The sequence below is a fragment of the Haliaeetus albicilla genome, chromosome 5 (genome assembly GCF_947461875.1).
Source record: "Haliaeetus albicilla chromosome 5, bHalAlb1.1, whole genome shotgun sequence".
Lineage (NCBI taxonomy): Eukaryota > Metazoa > Chordata > Aves > Accipitriformes > Accipitridae > Haliaeetus > Haliaeetus albicilla.
This window is the reverse complement of record NC_091487.1, coordinates 36,783,991-36,809,081: the sequence shown is the minus strand read 5'-3', so window position 1 is coordinate 36,809,081 and position 25,091 is coordinate 36,783,991. Positions and strand designations below refer to the sequence as shown.

Below are 25,091 nucleotides of genomic sequence, written 5' to 3'. Positions count from 1 at the left end.
AGCCCTCATAGCACTGTGCTCTGCATCAGTAGCTAGAAAGGTGTTGATAGCACACCAGTGTTTTGGCTACAGCTGAGCAATGCTGGCACAGCATCAAGGCTGTCTCTCCAACATTTTTGCCCCCCCCTCAATGGCAGGCTGGGGCAGGGCAAGATCTTGGGAGGGGACATAACCAGGACAGCTGACCTAAACTAACCAAACAGATATTCCATACCATATGACGTCAGCTCAGATATAAAAGCTAAGTAAAGGGAGACGGAAGTGGGGGGGCATTTTGTCTTCCGGAGCAACCACTACGCGTACTGAAGCCCTGCTTCCCGAGAAGTGGCTAGACATCGCCTGCTGATGGGAAGTAGAGAATAACATCATTTGTTTTTTTTCTTTGCTTTCGCGCGCGCAACCTTTGCTATCACTTTATTAAACTGTCCTTATCTTGACCCACGAGCCTTTTGTTATATTTTCTCCCCCCCATCCAGCTGAGGAGGGGGAGTGATAGAGCGGCTTTGGTGGGCACCTGGCATCCAACCAGGGTCAACCCACCACAGTCCTTTTTTGGCGCCCAACGTGGGGCAAGACAACGGCAGTTTTGCATTAAGTGTTCTATAGCTAGCTATTAAGTGGCAAGCTCCTGTGCAGGTCACGGAGCTTGTTAGCTGCTTGCTTATCTCTAGCTTGCTGAGTTTGGGAACATGTTAATGCAAATAATGGCTGCGTGCTTTGTCCTGGCACTGATGGCTTTGTTTTGCTGTGGTAGCTATCTTGTGGGGAGAATGAAGGAACGCGGGAACGTGCTAATACAAATAATGTCTATGTGCTTTGTCCTGGCACTGATGGCTTTCCTGTGTTGTGGGAGCTATCTTGTGGAGGAGATGAGGGAACACATCTCCCTCTCCCTACCAGGCATTGATGTGAATGGTTTTATTATGCAGGCTCCCGAGGTCCTTGTTCACCCTTATGTAAGCTGTTTAATACTAATAATTAATACTGGTGGCATATTATGGGTATTGTGGAATCTGGTCTCGTCCTGGTATAAGAGAAGGCAAGTTTTAGGTGAGGCAATACTTAAATGTGCCCTCAAGCGACCAGTGCCTGGGTGGCAGGGTATATGGAAGGATTTGGGCAGATTCCTAGGACGGTTATCACCTCCCATAATCTGGGATTTTACATCTGAACAGGCAAGTAACCCTGGCAAACTGACGCGCCACCTGATAGAAGGGTGCCTTGCCTATCCCAATGAAAACCAGCAGCTTCTCGCACTGTACTGGGGCCTGGCCTATGCCTACCGAGCCATAGTTCAACACTGTCAGAGGACCATGGTTGAGGCAGGGACCCAGACTGCATCTGAGGACACCATGCTCGAGATAGGGACCCAAACAACAACAACTACAGTAATTGCCCCAATAGTGAAAAGGAAGCAGTGGACAAGGAGATCAATGGGTCCATACCATCGATTAGTGAGAGAAGAAGAAGAAGAAGAGGAAAGGCTTGATCTAGAAGCTGGTCCTTCGGTAAGGAAATTGGAGGAAGGAGTGAGGGAACTTAAACAGGAAGCGGAAACTACCCGGTCCCTGACGTCCTCAGAACTTCGGGACTTGCGGAAAGATTACAGCCGCCAGCCAGGTGAGCGGATTGCTGCCTGGCTGCTCCGATGCTGGGATAATGGGGCTGATAGTCAGCAACTGGAAGGCAAGGAAGCCCAACAGCTGGGATCCCTCGCTAGAAACCGGGGAATTGAAAGAGGAATTGGAAAAGAGGCAGCAGTTTGCAGTCTCTGGAGCCGGCTTCTCTCAAGTGTGAGGGCAAGATATCCATTCAAGGAAGATCTTGTGAATTCCTCAGAAAAGTGGACTACCGCAGATGAAGGCATCCAGTACCTGAGAGAGTTAGCAGTGGTGGAAGTCATCTACAGTGATCTAGATGATGAGGAAGTCTCCAAAGATCCAGAGGATGTCCTGTGCACACGGGCCATGTGGCGAAAGGTGATTCAAGGTGCCCCACCATCGTATTCTAACAGCTTGGCAGCAATGTATTGTCCAGATATGGAAACACCAACTGTGGAGAAAGTGTCGTCTTGGCTCCAAAACTTTGAGGAAAATCTCTGTGTTTCCTCATCCCTACAGGACAGTGCCTTGGCTGTTAGGGATGCTCCAAGAAATCAGTCCTCTCCTGCCCCAGTCAGAGGGAAAGGGAGCCTAAGGCGTATGCCACGTGGTACACTCTGGTTCTTCCTGCGTGACCAAGGGGAGGACATGAGGAAGTGGGATGGTGAACCCACCTTTAAGCTGGAAGCCCGTGTGCGTGAACTGAGAGGGAAGACAGCTGTTAAGAAGGGGTCACCCAAGAAGAAGGCTGTCAGCGTAGTTGCTGTAGAGGCCCAAGAAAGCACTCAGCGATCCTCCAGGCATAGAAGAACTGAAACTACCTCCCTTGATTCTGGTGAGGGGACTTCTGGTCTGGTACCGCAAGGATCGGACAGTGAATATTCTGATGAGGAACAGCAATAGAGGGTCCCTGCCTTCGGCCAGGAGGAGGAAAGGGATGACCGGATATACTGGACTGTGTGGATTCGATGGCCTGGCACATCAGACCCACAGAAGTATAAGGCTTTGGTAGACACTGGTGCACAGTGTACACTGATGCCATCAGGATACAGGGGCACGGAACCCATCTGGATCTCTGGAGTGACAGGGGGATGCCAAGAATTGACTATACTGGAGGCTGAAGTGAGCTTGACAGGGGACAAGTGGGAAAAGCACCCCATTGTGACCGGCCCAGAGGCCCCTTGTATCCTTGGCATTGACTACCTCAAGAGAGGGTACTTCAAGGACCCAAAGGGGTACCGATGGGCTTTTGGTGTAGCCACTGTAAATGCAGAGAAGATCAAACAGCTATCTACTCTGCCTGGCCTCTCGGAAGATCCCTTCATTGTGGGATTGTTGCAAGTTGAAGAACAACAGGTGCCAATCGCTACCAGGACGGTGCACCGTCGGCAATATCGGACAAACCGAGACTCCCTGGCTCCCATCCATGAGCTGATTCATCACCTAGAGAGCCAAGGAGTCATCAGCAAGACTCATTCACCTTTTAATAGTCCTATATGGCCAGTGCAAAAGTCTGATGGAGGGTGGAGGTTAACAGTAGATTATCGCGGCCTGAATGAAGTGACACCGCCACTGAGTGCTGCTGTACCAGACATGTTAGAGCTCCAATATGAACTGGCATCAAAGGCAGCCACGTGGTATGCTACAATTGATATTGCCAATGCATTTTTCTCCATTCCTTTGGCAGCAGAGTGCAGGCCACAGTTTGCTTTCACATGGAGAGGCGTCCAATACACCTGGAATCGACTGCCCCAGGGGTGGAAGCACAGTCCTACCATTTGTCACGGATTAATCCAAACAGCACTGGAACAAGGCGAAGCCCCTGAACATTTACAATACATAGATGACATCATCGTGTGGGGCAATGAGGCAGAAGAAGTGTTTGAGAAGGGGAAAAGAATAATTCAGATTCTTCTGAAAGCTGGTTTCGCCATAAAGAAAAGCAAGGTCAAGGGACCTGCACAGGAGATTCAGTTCTTGGGAATAAAATGGCAGGATGGACGCCGTCATGTCCCTATGGAGGTGGTTAACAAGATAGCATCTATGTCTCCACCAGCTAACAAGAAAGAAACACAAGCTTTCCTAGGCCTTGTGGGGTTCTGGAGAATGCATATTCCAGGTTACAGTCAGCTTGTGAGCCCTCTCTATCGAGTAACGCGGAAAAAGAACTATTTTGAATGGGGCCCTGAACAACAACAAGCCTTTGAGCATATCAGACAAGAAATAGCTCGTGCAGTAGCTCTTGGGCCTGTCCGGACAGGACCAGATGTGCAAAATATACTCTACACTGCAGCTGGGGATCATGGTCTCACCTGGAGCCTGTGGCAGAAAACACCAGGAGAAACCCGAGGTCGACCATTAGGGTTTTGGAGCCGGGGGTACCGAGGATCAGAAGCCCACTACACCCCGACTGAAAAAGAGATACTAGCAGCATATGAGGGGGTTCGAGCCGCTTCAGAAGTTGTTGGTACAGAAGCATATCTCCTCTTGGCACCACGATTGCCCGTGCTACACTGGATGTTCAAAGGAAACATCCCCTCTACACATCATGCAACCAGCGCTACATGGAGTAAGTGGATAGCATTGATCACGCAACGGGCTCGACTGGGGAAATCTAACCGCCCAGGAATTCTGGAAGAGATCATGGACTGGCCAGAAGGCAGAGATTTTGGAGCATCACCTGAGGAGGTGGCTCGTGCCCAAGAGGCACCACCATATAATGAGTTACCAGAAGACGAAAGGTGTTATGCTTTGTTTACTGATGGATCCTGTCGTGTGGTAGGGAACCATCGGAAGTGGAAAGCTGCTGTGTGGAGTCCCACACGCCAAGTCGTTGAGGCCACTGAAGGAGAAGGCGAGTCAAGTCAGTTTGCAGAAGTGAAAGCCATCCAACTAGCCCTAAACATTGCTGAACGAGAAAAATGGCCGGTACTCTACCTCTATACTGACTCCTGGATGGTGGCTAATGCCCTATGGGGGTGGCTACAGCAGTGGAAGAAGACCAATTGGCAACGCAGGGGTAAACCCATCTGGGCAGCAGCATTGTGGCAGGACATTGCTGCCCGTGTAGAACACATAACTCTAAGGGTACGTCATGTAGATGCTCACGTGCCCAAAAGCCGTGCCACTGAAGAACATCGAAATAATGAACAGGTAGACAAGGCTGCCAAAATAGAAATAGCTCAGGTGGACCTGGACTGGGAGCGTAAAGGTGAGCTATTTGTAGCTCGATGGGCCCATGAGACATCGGGACATCTAGGGAGAGATGCAACATATAGGTGGGCTCGTGATCGAGGGGTGGACCTGACCATGGAGGCCATTACGCAGGTCACTCATGAATGTGAAACATGTGCTGCAATCAAACGAGCTACCAGAGTAAAGTCTCCCTGGAACAGAGGGCGGTGGCTGGGTTTTCGATATGGCGAGGCCTGGCAAATTGACTACATTGGACCACTGCCGCGAACACGCCAAGGCAAGCGCTACATACTCACCATGGTGGAAGCAACTACTGGTTGGCTAGAAACATATCCTGTAAACCATGCCACTGCCCGAAACACCATCTTAGGCCTTGAAAGGCAAATTTTATGGCGACACGGTACCCCAGAAAGAATTGAATCAGACAATGGGACTCATTTCCGAAATAACCTCATAAGCTCCTGGGCAAAGAAACATGGCATTGAGTGGGTGTACCACATACCCTATCACCCGCAAGCATCTGGGAAAATTGAGAGATATAATGGACTGTTGAAGACTATGCTGAGAGCGCTAGGCAATGGGACATGGAAGCATTGGGATACAAATTTAGCAGAAGCCACTTGGCTAGTTAACACCAGAGGATCTGCTAACCGTCCTGGTCCTGCCCAAACAAAACCCCTACATACTGTGGGAGGAGATAAGGTCCCCGTAGTGCACATGGGGAAGTGGCTGGGGAAGGCAGTGTGGATTGCACCTCCCATGGGAAAAGGCAAACCCATTCGTGGGATTGTCTTTGCTCAGGGACCTGGGTGTACTTGGTGGGTAATGCGGAAGGATGGGGAGACCCAGTGTGTGCCTCAAGGACATTTAACCTTGGGGGAAAAATAATCTGTGATGTGAGTTGTATGTTGTAGGAAGTAATGTAGCAGGAATGACCTGAACTGCAGAAGAGTGAACTTCGCAAGGAACCAGACAAGTGCATCGGTGACCCAAACCAAGCTGGTGTTGGGGCCCAACGATCGAACATACTGCTTCTCCTGTCCTGACCACTCATCTTGATGGATGGGGCTCAAGTCATAACCTGTATGTGAACATCAGGAAGAGTGGAAGAAGCCCATGGAATATCTATCTCTTAAAGGACAGGGGATAGTAATTAATAAGAATGTATAAATCCGTACGTTGGGTATAAAAGTGGTTTAAGTATGTAGTCTCAGTTGTAAGTGTTGGTGAGAAAGGGTTTCAGTAATGAGAATTAAATACAATAGTATGGTTAGAAGATATCTGTATTAAGTTATGTGGAACCTGAGCAGGACGCAAATGGTATGGAATAAGGGGTGGAGATTGTATTGGGTCTGGCTGAGATGGAGTTAATACTCCCCATGGCAGCCCTCATAGCACTGTGCTCTGCATCAGTAGCTAGAAAGGTGTTGATAGCACACCAGTGTTTTGGCTACAGCTGAGCAATGCTGGCACAGCATCAAGGCTGTCTCTCCAACATTTTTGCCCCCCCCTCAATGGCAGGCTGGGGCAGGGCAAGATCTTGGGAGGGGACATAACCAGGACAGCTGACCTAAACTAACCAAACAGATATTCCATACCATATGACGTCAGCTCAGATATAAAAGCTAAGTAAAGGGAGACGGAAGTGGGGGGGCATTTTGTCTTCCGGAGCAACCACTACGCGTACTGAAGCCCTGCTTCCCGAGAAGTGGCTAGACATCGCCTGCTGATGGGAAGTAGAGAATAACATCATTTGTTTTTTTTCTTTGCTTTCGCGCGCGCAACCTTTGCTATCACTTTATTAAACTGTCCTTATCTTGACCCACGAGCCTTTTGTTATATTTTCTCCCCCCCATCCAGCTGAGGAGGGGGAGTGATAGAGCGGCTTTGGTGGGCACCTGGCATCCAACCAGGGTCAACCCACCACACGCCCTCTAAATGAAAGGACTTCCAATATAATTTACATCTATGCTGAAACCATCTGCAGGTAACTACTCTGTACTGGGCAAATTTGTGCTTGTAGTTCAGTTGAGCTGAGTTTGGTGACCAGAGCTCCACACTGATAAATCTCTTACATAATTATACTTCTAAATCAGTGCCTATGATGTAAGTAGGAACACGTGACTGAGAATTCTAAGAATAGGAGTGAGAAACATTATCCTAAAATTAAGGAGATCACCTGTTTTATGAAGGAAAAAAAAGGTTTGGTATACAGCAAACCTTGTTCCAAGGTAGTTCTCTTGCAGCAGATGCTTAATCTTGGATATAAAACGTTTGGTTGCACATGTTCACAAACTGAAAATGAAAGAAATATGTTAAACCAACAAATTTAGTTATTGTCCACTCTTCTAAACTGGAGTGCAATTGTTATTTTATCACTGAATTTTGAAGTTGGTAGCTAGAATGTTAAAAATGGTTGGATTTGGTTTGAGAAATCTTACTTTTTGTTTCTGTTTTATGGGTTTTTTTCATGTATGAAGGCAATTCTGTCAGTCTGATGACTATACTTTTTTAAACCAAAATATACAAGTATTATAAACAATTACAAGAATTTGGCCTTGCTTGAGCAGGGGGTGAGGTGTCCAGGTGATCTTCAGAGGTCCCTTCCAGCCTCAGACATTCTGTGATTCGGTGATAAAGTTATGCATTTCTTCAAGCTATGTAAGCCAACATGTATCCTGATACATCCCTGTTCCCTCTAGAGATGAACAGGTAAACAACATACATTTTAACGTAAAAAGGGTATTTGATAGCTACCTATCATGGGTTGCCAAAAAAGTATCCATTGAACTGCTTTTTGAGTGAGGCTTGTCTTTTAACAGAGTAAGTTCTGTGGAAAACACCTTCCTCAAAATACCTCAGAAAATAATAGGGTTGGAGGGTTGGGAATGTAATCATCCTGGTGTTTCAACAACAGAAGCTTTTCCTGTTCATCAGGTTGACAGAACCTGTGACTTTTTCAGTTAATTGTTTTTAATGGAAGGTTTTAATGTCTAAAGCCCAGTTTCTAACCTTTTTCATTGCTTCCTGCTCTGTTTTTTTATAAAGAGGGCTGCCAGCTTCTTCCCTGTAACACTGCACAGAGCATGGGGTGGGGTACACAGAGGCTCTGCTTGGAGGGATGGCTGGATCCCAAGAACCCCACTCTGGATGTGGGGGAAACCAGCAAATACAGGAAGGCAAGCTGTGAGGAGGAGGAGGATTTTGCTAGAGCGTGGACTTTGTTTTGATTCAATTACGCACTGATTAATGTTAACAAAAATGTAAGATGAATGTCATACCCAGCTAATGGATTGGGTTCCAAGAGTTAATTGACAAAGAGCAATATTTCTTCTTTTTTTTTGGATGACTGCATGGCAAATGCATTTGTTTTAGATAACAGTCTCTGGTTTCCATGGGGATTGTCCTTCTGCTTGTTAAAGGTATTATTAAGAATCTTTCACATTATTTGAATTATTGCTAAGAGGTAGTATTTCAAAACTATCTCAGCTGTTGATGCCTGCATCAACACTTTGTGTCTGGCAGTGAAGTCCGAGGAGGGTACAGCTTGGAAGAGGAGCAAAAATATTTTTTGCTGCTTTGAATCAGACTAATGCACTCTGATAACATTTCACGCTCAGAGAATGTTACTCCTTGCAGATACAGTGAACTTAAACACTATAAAGGCTGGAAGGACATCCGGGCACATGCTGTGTTGGACCATTATATTTGCACAGGGTGCTTCTGTGCAACTTCATATACTGTGTGGCTGCTTATCTGTGATATTTCTCAATTAAAAAAAAAGTAGGGGATGACTGGAAAAAACCATCCTTTCAATCTGAATACAGTGGAATTGGTATAGATGACATGGAGATTTTATTGCATGTTGATAGTTATGATAATACAAGAGGATAAAATGAACTCTGACCTTGTTTGGCAGGCTTTAAACATGTGTTTGTTTCTACTGTGGAAAGAGCTGCTCCTCATGCAGTGGTTACCTTTAATATTTCCTATTCCTCTTTTTTACTTGGAGAAATTTTCGAAGGCACAGACAAGCTGGAAACTTACCTCTTGCTCATTCAGTCTGTGTACTGACAAGGTCGTGAACTAACATCAGGTGTAGCAAGGGTTTTATGTAGACATAGCTCATTCTCTGAGAAGACCAAAGATATGCTTTTCCTTTTTAAATGAAAAACACTTCATCTTTTTCTTTTAGTGGTGGAATTGTGTGCAAGCAGTATGGGATATGCTTTGTCACATGTGATTGTTTATAAATGACACTCATGTCCCAGGCAGTATTGACTCACAGGAAACAGCAAGATGCTGTGTTTTCCAGCTGCTTGTTCACTCCAACTTGCCCTGGATGCCTCCCAGCTAATCAGAACAATCCCATTATGAAGTTTGAATCCAAGGTTATGTAGCCCTAGACCAGTTATCCAGCAGAAACACCTCAAAAACCAACCCATGGCAGAAAACGAGAGCTTTGCCCACTGCAAGGAAGTGCAACAGCCTAGTACAGTTGTAAGCCAAGGAGAATATTGGTGTTAGACTAGTGTCTTTCATGGGTTCAACAGTGAATGACTAATACAGAACAGAAAAGTGCCTCTAGACATCGTGAAAAGATTCAGAGCGCAATTGCTGTAATGCTTGTTGAATTACCCTGTTGCCTGGAATGTTGTTATCCTCTTCCATGGAATGGAGATGCTGGGGAAAGGTGAGGAGCAATGAAATGGGAAATGCAAGCAGTTTTGTTCTGAAGCTTCCTAATATTTAATGCTGTGCAAAGTTTCTGGTGTAATTTTTTCTCTGAGCTTTGAGATGGTGGCTTTGAGATGTGTGAAGGGGAGTACTTGATTTCAAGGCATCACCAGAAAGCTTTACCAGTCTATGCTGAAGCTGATCTGGTTCATCAGAGCAGCTTATTAATATACAGGTTACTCAGTTGCAAGTAGAAAAAGAATGTTTCCCTGAGGGATATTCACTCACAGATTTCCCATTGTGCCAAGTGGACAATTCTGTCTGTTTATCTTTTTTTCCCCCCTTCAGGCTCTGACTTTATTTTATCTGTTTAAGGAGTTCTTCCTCATCTTAGAACCAATATTTTTTTTAATGCTTTATTCTTTCCACTTCCATTTAGGATCAGTCAGCACCAGAGCTAATTTCATTTCCTTGTGACTTTCTGATGTATAAATGGCAATATGACATAATTTGTAGAAGTAATTCAACAGTTGAGAATCTGGAGTCTTGAATGAAGCTCCTCTGTAGGACCCTGAAGAATAGCTCAGAAGTTCTCTAGCAGCTTCTGAAGTATTAATGAAACCGCCTCTGATTTATTTTATTTTTCCATTCTTCATTTGTATTCATTCTAATGGAGGTGAAACTTGCTTTGGAATAAGGTTATAAAATCAATGCAATTCAAACTAGATGAAAGATTTAAATTAAAAACCAACAACAACAGCAAAAACCAGCTTCTCCCCTACTCCAGGGCATTGTAATAATATATTATTACTGTGTGAGAAGTACTTCTTTAATAACTGGAGAGTTAGAGATACTTTTGAAAGCAAGTGGTTTGATTGACTGAGTATCTCCTAGCAACTTAGGAAGCTTTAAACACAACTGATTGAGTACTGCCTGTGGAATATATTGTCAAGCCAAAGCACCTGCCAAAACCAGATGATGATTCCATTCTTTGAAACACATCAGATAGTAAATACGTAACTCAATATTTTGTCAGCTACCAAAAAGGAATTTGTGTAAGACACGTGACACGATATATAGAAAACTGAATTCCAAATGGCATTCAAGTACTGCAGACCTAAACAGTATGTCTGTGAGGTAGATTTTAAAGTTAATACTGCATGCTTCTATTGAAATGGTGCACTGTTTTATCAAGAAGCTAAACTTGACTTTCTGGTATTTCTTGGTACTTGCCACTTGGCATGCACATTGGCCATGTGAACAAGAAGATATTCTTGCTGGCATTTTATGTGGGCAACCATAGGAAAACTCTACTTGACAAATAAAAGCTTGGGGTTTTTTTATTGGTTGGAGGAAAAATCAAGCCAAAGAATGGTAGTGTCAGCAGAGAGAAGCATGGGGGACTGCAGCTGCTTTTCATATCTCAATCAGCAGCTTAAGATGCTGTTTTATCTCATTGTGTATATTAGTAGGTACCCTACAAAACTAACAGATCTGACTGCCTCATAAATCAATTACACTTCAACTCAAAAGAGCTTCTGGTAAGTGTCAACAGTATATAGTATCAACAATATGCAGTTGCTGATAAGTCTGCAGTAAGAACAACTTGACTTTTCTTGGAGGTAGGAAGCTAAACTCTAGTTTGCATGCTGTCCAGCTGCAGCAGAGTAAATGGAGTTGTCTTGTCAGGCAGTATTTTTATGCTAGTAGGTATGCTTTGGTTGATCTGGTGGTACTGCACAGTATGTCTCCAGGAGAAATAAAGTAAAGGAGAATCACATTTTATTAAGATGACACTAGCCTTTACCATGTAGTTACTGCTAGTGCAAACTAGCAATGCAACTAGCTCACACACAAGCTATGCACTGAGCATAGCTGCATAATTTGGCCAATGCTGAGAATTTTACTAGCTCACTATACCTGTCATTCAGGACAATTTTTGCCTGGTGCACGGTGAACTGGATAACAAAGAATGATTGCAGTATTTCTTCAGTATGAAAATTTGTGCATAGTTTAATCAATCTCATGCACTGAGCTGTTAGATTTTGGGTTTGTCTTGGATTTGCTGTCTGGTAAGATGATTTAATGACTGACTATTGCTTAGTGTCTTAGAGAAAGAGAGGTATTTAGTAAACCATATAAGAATTGAGTAGCTAGGGGATAGTATCATCAACAGGTATGTACTCCACTAGAGATTTTTCTCCATTAAAACCACTGTGAAGAATGACTAGGGAGAGTTGTATGAAGTATGATTGCTTTCATTTCTTTGCCAGATCATTTCATAGAAGGGTGAGTGCTTTCTGAAAATAACTCTGATGACTTTTAAGTTTACAAAAAATGCTTGTGAAACCCCTGAGAAAACTTTGCATGTTTTTGTGCTGTTTTCATGATGTTTATGTGACAAACATTTAGCTGAAACATTAGGCACCTTTCAGTTTCAGTTGGACAACTTGCTTGGAAATATGTGATCTGCATGTATCTTTACAAATGCATGCTTACTAACTTGCTCTGGTCGCCTTGCACATTCATCTGCTGCCTTCCAGTTTTAGCACACTTTGAAAGTTTGTATTTCCTATTGCCGTCAGTGAGTCTTCAAAAGCTCTGTCTGAAGAGGGCACTAAAATGTTCCAGTGTTAGGTGCTGGAGCCTGAGGCAAAACGGTATCTGTGGAGGCATGGGTGGAAAGCCAGGACCAGGTTACCAGATGTAGAATGCGTGTGCTCCACTGAGCTGTGCTAGCAGAGATCCTCCTGCCTCCTTAGCTCTGCACTAGTACATCTCCATCTGCTTGGGTACCACAAAACGTGTCTGCCACAGCGTTTGATCACCGTAAGAGTTTGCTGCCTCTTGTGTGTCACTTGCCCTGGGAGGGTAAAGCCAGGGCCAAGAGGACAGGGAGCAGGGAAGCCTGAACGGGCTGTCCGCTTCTCAGTGCCCTCTCCCTCCTTCAGATCACTCCCCTCTGCCCATATAGACACAGGGGAAAGGGACTGCTCCGTCTGAGCAGACCAAGGCAGAACAAGAAAGAGCTATTGCTGAGACAACATGCAGTGTAAGTTCCATGTATGTTGGGTCTGTGGAGCTGAGTGCACTCCAGGCAGTTTGCAGCAAGTGGTTAAGTACAGATGTGTGATTTTCACTGCCAGCCATCGTGGGCTGACCTGTCTTTGGGAGTCCTTCTGTGTGCATAAAATGCACTTTGGGCAAGTAAGCATTTCTGTGGTCATACGGTGGGTGTCTGCATTTCCATCACCTATAGTATTGTCTTTAACTTGTATTAATTAGAAGTGGCAAAAGCTTTGAACGGTGTTTTATGGCATTCAAGATAAGACTTTAATATTAAATTCATTTTTGCACAGTTCTATTAAGCCTTTTTTTTCCTGGTAGCACTCTTTTTTTTTTTTTTTTTTTCCAAATAAAAAAGAAAGCAAACATCTTGCTAAAGACAGGTTTTTAAAGGAGAGATAAAATCCTATATTCTGAGTGTGAGTTTTCCGGCATCTTGGTATGCGTTAGAAGGGGCCCAGAGCTGCCTGCAGTAAGAACAGATTGCTTCATTTACTCTTGTGCTGTTGCTGTGTGAGTTAGAATCATAGGGAAATTTTTGATGTAAAATTTGTTTCTATGATATAATATTTCTTTCTGAGATCTGGATAGAATAAGATACAGTGATACGGGAAAAATACTGTCTTAGCTAATGCTGGTTTCTCTCTATACTTCTGCTTCACTGCCATCCATTCACCCAATTTGAAATAAATGTGTAGGCCTTGAATATCCAAAACAGTGGGTTGCATTCTGTGTGTACTTTTGTGAAGTTATGTGCATCAGGTTTTTTTTTTTCTTTTGCCTGTTCCATTAGTTTAATTACATGTTATATAGAATCTCTTGGGAAAAAAAAAAAAAAAGGACAGATTTCTTCTGGATGTGGCTTCACACAGGCCTGTCTGTGCCATTGAAGTGGCCAGTGGAAAGAAAAGCAAGCTGCTGTGATCCGCTTACACACAGAGACAGATTAAAACCATATATTATTTATATTTACTTACAGTGTATTTTTATTTTTAAAGAAGAATTATGCACTAGTTATTAAAATATGAGCACTTTAGCAAATTTTTATATTTGAATACTCAGGATGGCTTGTTTAATGCAGGAGTCAACATAAGCATCTAAAACCATGGTTTGGATATCCTGCTTTGCCTCTGAAATTCCCTAATTAATTCATTTCTAGAAGCTGGGAGGAGATAGCTGGGGAGTAATTGTTTTCAGTCATCTGATTTATAAAGCCATTAGCCATTACAGACTTTTTTGCTTGAGAAGTGTGATGGTTCAAATCAGTGACTCCTGGCAAACTCCAAAAAAGTATTTTTATTTGCAGTACTAGGGAACATTCGAATCTGTTAAAATCATTGTTGTTGGGTTTTGGGGGTGTTTGTTTGTTTGCTTTGCTTTGTTTATCCTTCCTGTCTCTACTCACAGGTAACATCATGGTGCTGTGGTCAACTTGTAGAACATCAGTACTTAAATCTGTAACAAACCGATTCATTAAGAATTTGGCCTGCTCGGGGATCTGCGCCAGCCTAGTCTGTGTGCCTTTTGACATTGCTCTTAGTGCCAGTCCACACTGCTGCTGGTGGATCTATACGATGCTCTTCTGCAGAATTGCCAAGTTTCTGCACAAAGTCTTCTGCTCAGTGACTATCCTTAGTTTTCCAGCCATTGCTCTTGACAGGTAAGAGAGCAAATTTGCCAGGATCCTTGATATTTCTTTCTTCTTTTCTCCCTTTGAAACCCTTTTCTCCCTTTCATACTGGTCTTGCTCTTGTTCCAGTGCTATGCTCACAGTGTACAGCTTCTTTCTAGAACGTATTGGGATAAATATTCTTCTCTGTAACATTGAAAACCTTTATTTTTCAGTTTACTCTGATATCTCTGGACATTTATAAAGGACTTTGAGTCTATAGATTTGTCTTCAGAGAAGTTTTTGTCCTTTCTTTCTTCCTGTTAATAATTCTTGTTCAGTAACGGAACTTGAAAGCAGACAACTTCAGACCATAGACAAGGTGCACATTTTTAACTGTGGAAGTTGAAAGCCATTGACTGTTAGAAGAATTTACCAATGCCTGAGGTAGATGTCCATCAATTTCAAATTTCAAATGTAGATTTGTTTTAAAAAAACCCAAACAATATTAATACAACCAAAATTAATTCAGAGAGGTTTTGTATGTAGAAGATCAGTCTAAAACAAAAGTGGCCCTTTGGACTGTCTAAGTTTTTGGATTCCATTCATTTTGCTTATTATTATTATTATGAGCAGTCACTGATCCCACCTAAATGCACAGCTCTATCATCTTGACAGTGACTGTAAGTTAGATATTTTTAAGGAAGGGTAGATACTGGTTTAATACAGTTGACATTACTAAAACAGCAGAATTATACATGTTAGATAAAATTGTTCGTCTGTTATCATGTCTCGCCACAGAATACATTAGCTCTGCAAAACCAAACTGTATACCTAATAAAGTGATATGTGTCTTACTTTAATGTTAATGTCTTTATAAATGCAGTATCACTATCTGTAATGCACACCAGTGTTGCCACTGGAACAGCATATCATTTCCCCTTCACCAGTAAAACTTGTGATCTTCCTCACAAAAAGCAGAAACTTACCATTACCGCTTGTAATGGTAAGTGTAAAAGGATAGGTCTCTCATGAAAATTCTGTGAGCTTAAAAGTCCACAGTAGTAAGCAAACTATGAATCGGTGCCTGAAATGTGAAGTGCATGTCAGAGATGCAACTTTTTTTTTTAATGCACACAGAATGTTCAGTGTTTGACTACTTTTTTGCTCAGGGCCTTGCCAAACCAGAGCTTGTGCAAAACAAAACCCCATTGTACTTCCAGTAGATGGGTACATGTAATTTGTGACCAACAGCTTTTTCCAAATATGCAGAGAAAAGATCTATCATAAAGCAGCTTTTCAAATTAACTATGAATCTGGCCTTTCAATGTGACCTATCTATGCCTCCATCATATTTTCTGAAATTTTGTGCTGCGTGCAGTATACTGTCCTGTTTGCAAGTAGGTAAATGATGAAATCTTCAAAATAATGTTCATACGCATCAGCCAAAGTGATATAGTCCCAATTATTGAAAGAATTGTTCACCACCAATAATGTGATCCTGAAGTTTGAATATTCAGTTTTTTGCTACAGACAGACTTGCAAAGGCAGACCCTTGGTTTTTGTGGAGTTTTTTGGTTTTGTTTTTATTTTTTTTTCTCTCAGGTAGAGAGCAGGTAGTCAGTTGGCAGCATGGTTAGGGATTTGGGGCATTACGCTCAGACAGCGGCTGAGAGGCTTGTCATAAGCATTATGCTTACTATAGACTTCACCCTTTGCATTGTCTCAGTTGTAATTTTTTTTTTTTTTTTTGACAGGTACTACTCTGTTTTATACCCTCTGGAAAGAAAAATATCTGATGCAAAATCCCGAGACCTGGTTATCTATATCTGGGCCCATGCAATAGTGGCCAGCATTCCAGTATTTGCTGTGACCAATGTGTCTGATATTTATGCCATGTCCACCTGTTCTGAATCTTGGAGTTATTCCCTTGGCCACCTGATATACGTCATCATCTATAACATCACCACTGTGATTGTACCAGTGGCTGTGGTATTTCTCTTTATGATTCTTATTCGCAGGGCACTGAGTGCCAGCCAGAAGAAAAAAGTCATCATAGCTGCCTTAAGGACCCCTCAGAACACCATTTCTATCCCTTATGCCTCCCAGCGAGAAGCTGAGCTTCATGCCATGCTGCTTTCCATGGTTATGATATTTATTTTCTGCAGCGTCCCCTATGTGACTTTGGTGATTTACCGCACCATACTCAATATTTCAGATATTTCAGTCTTCTTGCTCCTCACTGCCATTTGGTTGCCCAAGGTCTCTTTGCTGGCCAATCCTTTGTTATTTTTAACTGTTAACAAATCAGTACGGAAGTGCTTAGTGGGGACAATAGTACAGCTGCACCGAAGGTATAGCAGGAGAAACATTGTCAGCTCAGGTGGTGTTGCAGATGCTAATCTGGAGCCCAGTGCCCGTTCAGGGAGCCAGCTTCTGGAGATGTTTCATATTGGGCAACAACAAATCTTCAAGCCAACGGAAGATGAGGAGAATGAGACCAAATCCATTGGCTCTGGTGACTTTCAACAGAAAGAAATTCCTACCACCAGTTTAGAGGTAGGAGAGACTTTGGTTCACAAATTTATACCACAGACGATTGCAGACTCTGCAGCTCAGGTGGCACCAGCTGTGCCCACAGAAGCTGATATGGTAAATGACAAGTATTCCATGCAGTTTGGTTTTGGACCCTTTGAGCTGCCTCCACAGTGGCTCTCAGAAAACCGAAACAGTAAGAAGCGACTCCTGCCTCCTTTGGGGAATACCCCTGAAGAGCTAATCCAGACAAAACAACCTAAGTGTAAAGCAGAAAGAAAAATCAGCAGAAACAATAAAGTCAGTATCTTTCCCAAGGTGGATTCTTAGTAAGAGCATGAGCTTTAAGTGGCAGAGGAAGGTCGCCTTCTATTATATGTGTGATCCCATGGATCTTTGTTATGCTGAAATTTGTTACAGGCTGATTTTTTTTGTGCCAAATACAATTTAAACAAACAAACAAAAGGGAAACATATATACAATGTTCCTTATTAATATGCTTTCATGGAAATAATGTATCAAAAGATGGTGATTCTTAGCTTTATCTGTGAAATGCCTACAATGATACCTGCCTGATTAACTTTCAAGAGTACATATGGCTTTGAGAACACTTTGTGTGGCTGAAGTATGGAAATATGGCAGTCAGTTTGCTGGGAAACCTCATGTTGTATTAAAATGGACTGGGTATCAAAGTAACTTAATAGGAAAGGCTGTAGGGAGCAGAAGACAGATGCAAAATAGGAAGTCCTAGCCTACAGTAAATAGACACAGCAAGGTTCTGCACATTTCATTAATGAAGTAAGATGGACTGTTAAGTACATCTATTTTCTGTTAAGCCCATTTCTTAAATCAGTGTTAAAAATAAAACTTGCTGGACTTCTTGCACAGGTTAGTTACCAAGTATCTGCCAAACACCTAAACTTTTTTGAAACCTAAACCACTATTTTTTGGCTTAAAACTTCAGCGAAGCCAAGGATATCCAAATCGTCACGTGTGTCAAACCTGAGAAAGACCTTTTTTTAAAAAAACATACATTCCTGTACTTTTAAGTAAAAACTGGATTGGAGACCACGCAGGACAAATCCTGACTCCAGTAAACAAGTGTGTATGTGCCAAGGGCATAAATAAAACACTTTGATCCTGTGATAAAGGGCATATACAAATGTCCCAACAGTGTAACGTGCGTATTGTGTAAGTAACCAAGGGGTCAACCTTAAAATAGACTCATCTGCTGGTGCATTTTGCTGTTTTCTTATAGGAAAGCTAGCAAATGAAATGGGTCAGAAATGCTAGTAGCCTTGTACTGAACTGCTGAGTGAGGAAGCTGATAACAGACCCCAAAAGGCAAGGTTTATTAATGCTGTTGCTCACTGTTGTCAGAGGTAGGGAGGTTTTCCTTCTACCTTCACAGATACAGATACAACCATCCTACTCCACTTGTGTCACAGAGTAGACCACATGAGACTTTCAAATCTGGTGCCTAATTACTGAGTGAGTCAGAGTCCTGCCATCTCTGGTATCAGCACACCAGCCATTCTATGAGAGTTCAGGCATTCTACTGCAGCTTGCCCCCCTGCATCATCACAGGCATATTGTCTTGTTCATACTGAGCGTGAATTTTAAACTATATCAGTCTGTTAGATGACCTGAAACTATTGTAACCCTGGCATTTTAATCCTTGCCCAGTTGCAAGTAGTCTTTCCTTCTTCGTTATCTGCATTCACTGTTGTCTCCGTGGGTAGTTTCTTAAAAGCACAATGTAGTAACATCTGTGTACTCCTTGTGGTTCTCCTGTACTTTAGCCCTTCGGTGCATGCTGAACCTTTATCTGTAGTTACTGCCTGTTTATGAAAGTAGTTTTCTTTAAAGCATACTTTTAAAAGGACAAGGTGAAGAATCTTGCCAAGTTCACAGCAACTTACTAAATCCAACCGGTTAATGTTAAAAGTGAGAAAAAATTCTGCTGAAGCAGAATTTGGAGATGTACTTGTTCTTCCTTTGACATGTTTGAAGAAAGTCAGCAGCTTCCGATGGCTCCAAGGTGGTGGATTTCTACAAGGCATTAAAAGCAAGTGTTTTAATAAAAATGTATTAAGAAAAAAAGTTTGTAAATTACTGTGTAAGTCATGTTTTTCTCCATTGCCTCTTTGGTTTCGGTGCACTTCACTTCTTGCTAGTTCAGGAACTTCTCAGCTTGGGAGTGAGGAGCAGTCTTCAATGGGTCCAGATGGGTGGTGGAAACTCCAGCTGCCCTGCTTCTTAGATGCAGAGATGAGAGGGCAGACATAGCTTGCCTGAAATCGGACAGAAGAAATATTCCAGGAAAAAGTGTTTCTTCTGTGGCAGAGATGTACCATAGCAGACTTTTTTTTTAACTGTTCATAAGTAATTTAATGGAGTGTTTGTTTTTCCAAAGTTAGTGAAAGAACAGATGCCATTCAAAAAATCCTGAAAACCTCAAAAACAAAATAGGAGTTATTGTTTCCTTATGAATTTTGGTTAAATTTAATATTTATGGCCCACTTTATATATAGATACTGGTCAAAGTCTGTGTTTAATGAATGTGGATAAATGGTTACTGAGATCTGAACTCCTCTAAGGAAAGCTAACAGTTTTATCCTTTTCAACTCTCATGTTGAATGAAATGCCAGTGATAAATTCAAAGAGCCAAATTGCATAGAATTTAGTTTTATCATATCTGGAAAGCAAAGGGTTTGTGGTGGTTTTTGACCGTTGAGACAAAAACATCCTTTTCTTTCAAAGAGGCCACATGTAAAAACTTGCTTGTATTTTTTTTTTTAGCAGCTTGTGTCTGAAGGCATTGAAACCTTTCACCAAGAAATTAATGAAGGTGGTTTTCCATACCTGAAGAATTACTTGGAAATATTTTATTTTAGTCCCTCTTTCAACAGTTTATCCACGTGAATGTTTAAGGGAAGTGGAAAAAATACACAAAAGCACATCTTTGCATAGGACAAATAATCTGTGTAAAATTCGTAATACAATACAGCCTCTGTGCTAGAATTGTCATCAGAAAACTAATTCAGGAGACTCTATGCAAGATGGAATATTTGACTTAGAGAGTTTGATTCTTAACTTCATCTAAGACAGGGGTAACTTTTAAGTCAATACTGCTGGCTGTTGGCTCGATGATTTCTACTGGGCAAAATGTTCTCCAGCATCCAATATGAAAAAAAATAAATCAAGACTTGTTTTATTATTTAGCATCACATTAAAGATAAGCAAAAGTGGGGTTGTTTTGTTGTTATGATGGTTGTTTTTAACCACCACTGGTGTTGGTTAAGATAAATTTTTCTCTCCAGATTATTGATGAAAGAAATTGAAGTACAATGCAAAGCTGTGGGAACTGAAGAAGTGAAAGCCTGGAGCAATTTCGCCTGTGCAAATAGATTTAAAGGCTAGATCTTACTACTGGAGAATAAACTTGGAGGAAGGAAAGTTAAAACCCATTATTCTAGCACTTAAGGGAGAAAAACAGAAAATGGAGCTCATATTAAAAAAGGAAGAAATCCTTTAAAAAGGATGAAGAGACTGTGGGGACAATGTCAATTTACTGTTCCTAGATATCCTCAAGAAATACTGTTAAATTGAAACATCATGTAAAAATTTAAAAAAAAAGAAAAAACCTACACAGTCCATCAGCACTAAATAATGCTATATTGGTTGGCTACTTGGCAACAATGTATTTTGCACAATGGGATAAACTTCCAGAGAAAAGCAGGTGTTTTCTAGAAATTCACCAAGTATTCTACTCTATAACAGATCCAATTGTTACTAAGCTGCAGTAATTGAGTGAATGCATTTGTTCTGGTTTTAAAAAGACACCTATAGATAATGTTTTGCTGAAAAGGCTGGCTGGATTTCTGTAGTGAGTTTTCTTCTACTCTGCTCCCTGTTTCCTGGAAAAATATTCCTGTATCAGTGGGCTGTATCTTGAAGAACGGTGAGGAAAGTGAGGCTGTAGCTCCAGATCAGTAGGACTGGGACTCAGCAGCTGGTTCCGGCTAAACAGGAGCTGTCCCATAAGCTACTGTGAAGGTAACCAGCTCTGGAGGTGATGACATGTCCCACGGAACTCAGGTGGTTCCTCTCATTCATGTCACCTGACCTTGCACAGCATAATTTGATAAAGAATGTAAACATAAAAAAAGCAAAATCCCTGCCTTCTTATCTTATTTGATGTAAGTTACTGTGTAATTATGCTTTAACCTACATAGGAGTCAGTATGAGATAATCAATGGGTTGAGGTTTTTTTGCTTTTTTTTGGCCATGAAGGACTCACAGCCCTCCCAAAAGATACAGTTGAAATTATTGCTTTCAAACTTAAAACATTCTTACCTCTTCAGAAGACTGCTTATTTTAGTTGAAGTGACTTTCTCTGTGCAAAGTAGGGGTATTAGCAGCATTTCTAAATGAGTTATGATGATGTCTTTAACTATCAAATTGGGACCACAAGGTTAGTCACTGCAATCTTCAGTAATTTGTAATTCAAGGACAGTTTAGGAAAACACAACACAACAAAATGAAACACATCTTGTAGAAAATTGCAGAACTCCAGATGCAGATGCTTTCACTCAGGAGGAAGTCGATTCCTCCCCTCCCCTGGAGGACACTGGGGGGGAACAGCAGGAACCAGCCCAAAGCAATCTTTGTTCCATGCCTGCTTTTAAGCTGCTAAACCAGCCAGAGGTGGTGAAGAGTGTGCAGAGGCTTTCTTCAGGGATAACAATACAAAAGTGGGATGCAGAAGCATTCTTCATCTCAGTGAAAGCCCCTCTGCACGTGCATAGGAGGAGTTCTCTTGCTTCTCTTCCGTGAGGAGAAAGTGGACTATTTTTTAAAGAAAGCACAGGACACACCAAATCAGATCCAAACCTTGAATACGCCTTTGGTAATGCAAACCAGGGTTTTTCTACACAGCTGTTATTTTGCATCCTGAGGTTCCCTATAGCTAAACATAATGCACCGAGATGGTGATTTACTCCAGAAAACTCCTTTGTGCACAGTACTTACCTAAGCAGTATTGTGTTGTCTTTGCCTCCATTTTCTGTAAAACTAAACCCTCTACTTTTTGCCTGGATCATATCCTAAGCTGCAGAAGAAGGTCCTTAGACACTTGTAGGATCTCATTCTTCTGATCCCCTTGCACCTGTCCGGTAGCAAACTCCAACACACTGCACCCCATGGCACTGAGACATTTCAGCACAACAGAATCCGTTTTCAGCTCCTGCTTCCTAAACTCTGCTGTTTGCCAGCAGAAGAAGGTGTGGCAGCGTGGAAGACAGTCTCGTCAGGGCAGGACCCTTCTCAATGCAAATCAAAGAATGAAAGCCTGGCTTTATTAAACATGGTGTAAGTTTTACCATTGACTTACTTAGGAGTTAACATATTAGTTCAGCCTTTGCTCCTCAGCTGACAGGCTACTATGCTGTATCACTATTGCTGATGGAGCACACTGCAGAACTCTGCTCATCCTCACTGAGGGTTTCTGGAAAAGTTGGAATATCGCCCAAAATTCCAGGCTTTTTGTCCTTGACCTGGCACATGCCAATCAAAAGATATTAATACATAATTTGTATTTTGTCCTTTGCAAGAAAAGGGTCTGTTTATTCCCCTAACATTTAGGGGAATTAATGTAGTGAAATTTAGCTGTGCTTATCCTGATCCAAGTAGTAGAACTGTTAACAGTCTACCTTAAAAATATTGCCTATGGTAAAGAAAAACTACTTCAGATCAATACACAAAAGAATATTAAAAATATCAAAGAGAAATAATTAATAAGCATTAAACAAAGTCTTGATAATTTGCCCTCCAACCTGTAAGAGACAATGAAAGTGTTCTGGCTACCTATTTGTGTATCAAAATGCTGTTCAGCAGGAGTATGAAGATAAGTAGTAGTAATGGAAACAAGTTCCCTATATTTTCCCCCCTCATTTGTGTTTCTTCGTGATTGGGTTAGGGAGAAAAGGATAAGTGAATTGTTACTATAGTGACTGTTCGAGTATCAAGACAGCTTGTCTAAATGTGTCTTCATCATGTTGTAACATATCTTTTAGGATGAAAAGCACCTCTTGGGGTGCTTTTCTTGCTGTGCCCTTCCTAGACCCAAGAGTTTTCTCCAATTCAACACTTTTTCTTTTTTTCAGTCATCATACTTCAGAGAATTATCTAGTTTATCATGAAACAAAACTGACCCATTCCCAGAAAGGCGAAAAAGAAAGCACACCCTTTGTTCTGCTTTTCTAGTGCAAACTTTATTATAAATCCACCTGCAACAATATTTGAGATTACGTAATATTTCATGTTTACAAAGTTCAAACCTTTTAATGGAGATGAAGACTCTTATGGCCCAACTTGCAGGATTTGAGATGAACTCCATGAACCCCTTCTCTTCCTCTCTGGGTCTTGTAGGACACGTAACAGTCACAGATCATAAGATCAACTGTGGTTTGAGATATCCCTGCTAAGCCATTATTATTAATTCTTGGGTGTGACAGCCTCATTGAAAACCTTCACTGATTCTATGTGGACAAGCAGCAGTAAGGAGCCTGTTCCCGCACCACTTTCAAAGGAGTTTTATGTCCGTTTGTTACCGAATGCAGAGCTGGACACTCTCCTTTCATGGGCTCTTCTGAGGTTGCAGGCAATCTGTAACACAGGAAGCTGACAGCAAGTCAAACTCTGTCAGCTGTTAAGCATATACAGTCTAATGCAGGAAGAAATAAATATTGGGGTAGTTATACCTCACTGCTTTCCATACCTCATTATTCATAGCTAATATAATTCCTAATGCAGCAAAAGCCTGATTTTAGTTTAGCTAGTTCTGAACTATATGGTCCATTCTACTGCTTTCTCATTGTCATTACTGGCCTTAAATAGACAACTTGTGGATGCAAACATTCATTCTTCTATTTTTGCTTCAAATTGTGGTCTGCACCATCTGGAAAGCACCACACATTCCAAACACCCCTATGGTATTCCATTAGCAATTGCAGGATTTATGTTAGAATTTTAACATACCTGGAGCTCAGCATGTATTTTTTAGCCTCCTTCCTAAACAAGTGGTTCACTAGCATATTTTCTGTATTTGTCTTCAGCTCTTAACTGTAAGCCACACTGCATCATTACTACATGAAATACCAGGAAAAATCGTTCTTCTTTTACTAGCACTTGGAGGAACGTCACAGTAAAATGCCACGCAATATAAGCATCAATAAAAACTCTACTGCAGACAGCAAATACATACCCCCAACAAAGTAAGATTTATTTTGGCAGAAAAATTTGTCAATCAGAACCTTACTTTGAACAAAATGCAGTTTGTTTCTTCAGACTGTTTCTTGTAAATTTTTGCTGCCAGTGAAAATCTGATTTTAACATATGGGTATCGAAGGAAGGTGTAGGGGCCAGTAACTGTCTCTACAAGTGAATCAGAATGCAGGAATTAATCCTCACATCCTATTTAAAGATAGAAAAGAAATAAAAAGGGATGGGATTAGGAAGCTAATGACACTCCCCTTATGAATGAAATTCCTTATTAACAGTGAGAATTCAGGTAAAACATGGTGACCACAGTATTAGTTTTAAGTCTTAGCACGTTTATTTAAAAGTCATTCAACTACCCTTACTTACAAGTAAACATGGCACAATATATGCAGGAGACCAGACAGAGGCTACCATGACGATAAGTTGCAGCTCACAGCACCCTGGCTCACCCAGCTCACAGCTTTTAAGGCTGACTCTGAAGGACACTCCCCCCCACCCCCGATCCCCGCACGGCCGCTCGGGGCCGGCGGCTGCACCACCTGCCGGGCACACCGGCACCCACCGTTTCTCACCGACGTTTCGGAAAAATCCAAGTTTTAAGCTCAGTACCTGCACGCCACTGACTCCGCTGACAGCACGCACTTACTAAAAGCGACCCATCTTTTAAGAGGCCGCTCCCGTTACTCGCGCCCCAGGGCCCCGGCAGCTGAGGGCCTCGGCGCCAGGGAAGGACGAGCCTCCCCAGCACACCGAAAGCCGCCGGGAGGAGGAGGAGGAGGAGGAGGAGGAGGAGGAGGAGGAGGAGGAGGAGGACGCCGCCGCCGCCGCCGCCGCCCGGGCTCCTGGTGACAGTCTCAGCCGCGCTCGGAGACCGGCTGCCCCCTTGCCACAGCCCGGCATCCCGCTCCTCGGCACCGGGCCCGGCACAGCCCAACTATCTGCGGGGATGGGGGGGGGAGGCGGGGAGAGGGAGGAGAAGGTCGCTCTGCACACGGCAACTCCCTGTGTCAGGACGGAGAAGACAGGCCTCACTGGGGTTATGTGGTGGTTCAGACTTCGTGAGCAGGTGAGAGCTCGCTTATAGTTGCATCCCTACGAACGGGCTAAACCCCCCCCCCCCCCTC

At 42.5% G+C, this 25,091-nt stretch overlaps 2 protein-coding genes across 4 annotated transcripts in view; both read left to right on the top strand.

The window, feature by feature from the left end:
• Positions 1-18,810, top strand: part of GPR176 (G protein-coupled receptor 176) — a 51,592-nt gene extending 32,782 nt beyond the window's left edge. The window contains exons 2-3 of the mRNA XM_009921039.2: positions 13,947-14,199; positions 15,906-18,810. Coding sequence (XP_009919341.1) covers positions 13,947-14,199; positions 15,906-17,013 — 1,361 coding nt within the window. The 3' untranslated portion in view covers positions 17,014-18,810. The remainder of the gene's footprint in view (positions 1-13,946; positions 14,200-15,905) is intronic.
• A 6,110-nt stretch (positions 18,811-24,920) lies between these two features.
• The window catches only part of FSIP1 (fibrous sheath interacting protein 1), an 86,603-nt gene continuing 86,432 nt past the window's right edge, over positions 24,921-25,091 (top strand). The window contains exon 1 of one of the 3 annotated variants that reach the window (XM_069784141.1): positions 24,921-25,033. In XM_069784141.1, the coding sequence (XP_069640242.1) occupies positions 25,007-25,033 (27 nt within the window). In that variant the 5' untranslated portion in view covers positions 24,921-25,006. The remainder of the gene's footprint in view (positions 25,034-25,091) is intronic. The other 2 variants (XM_069784137.1, XM_069784138.1) reach the window with 2 other exon arrangements.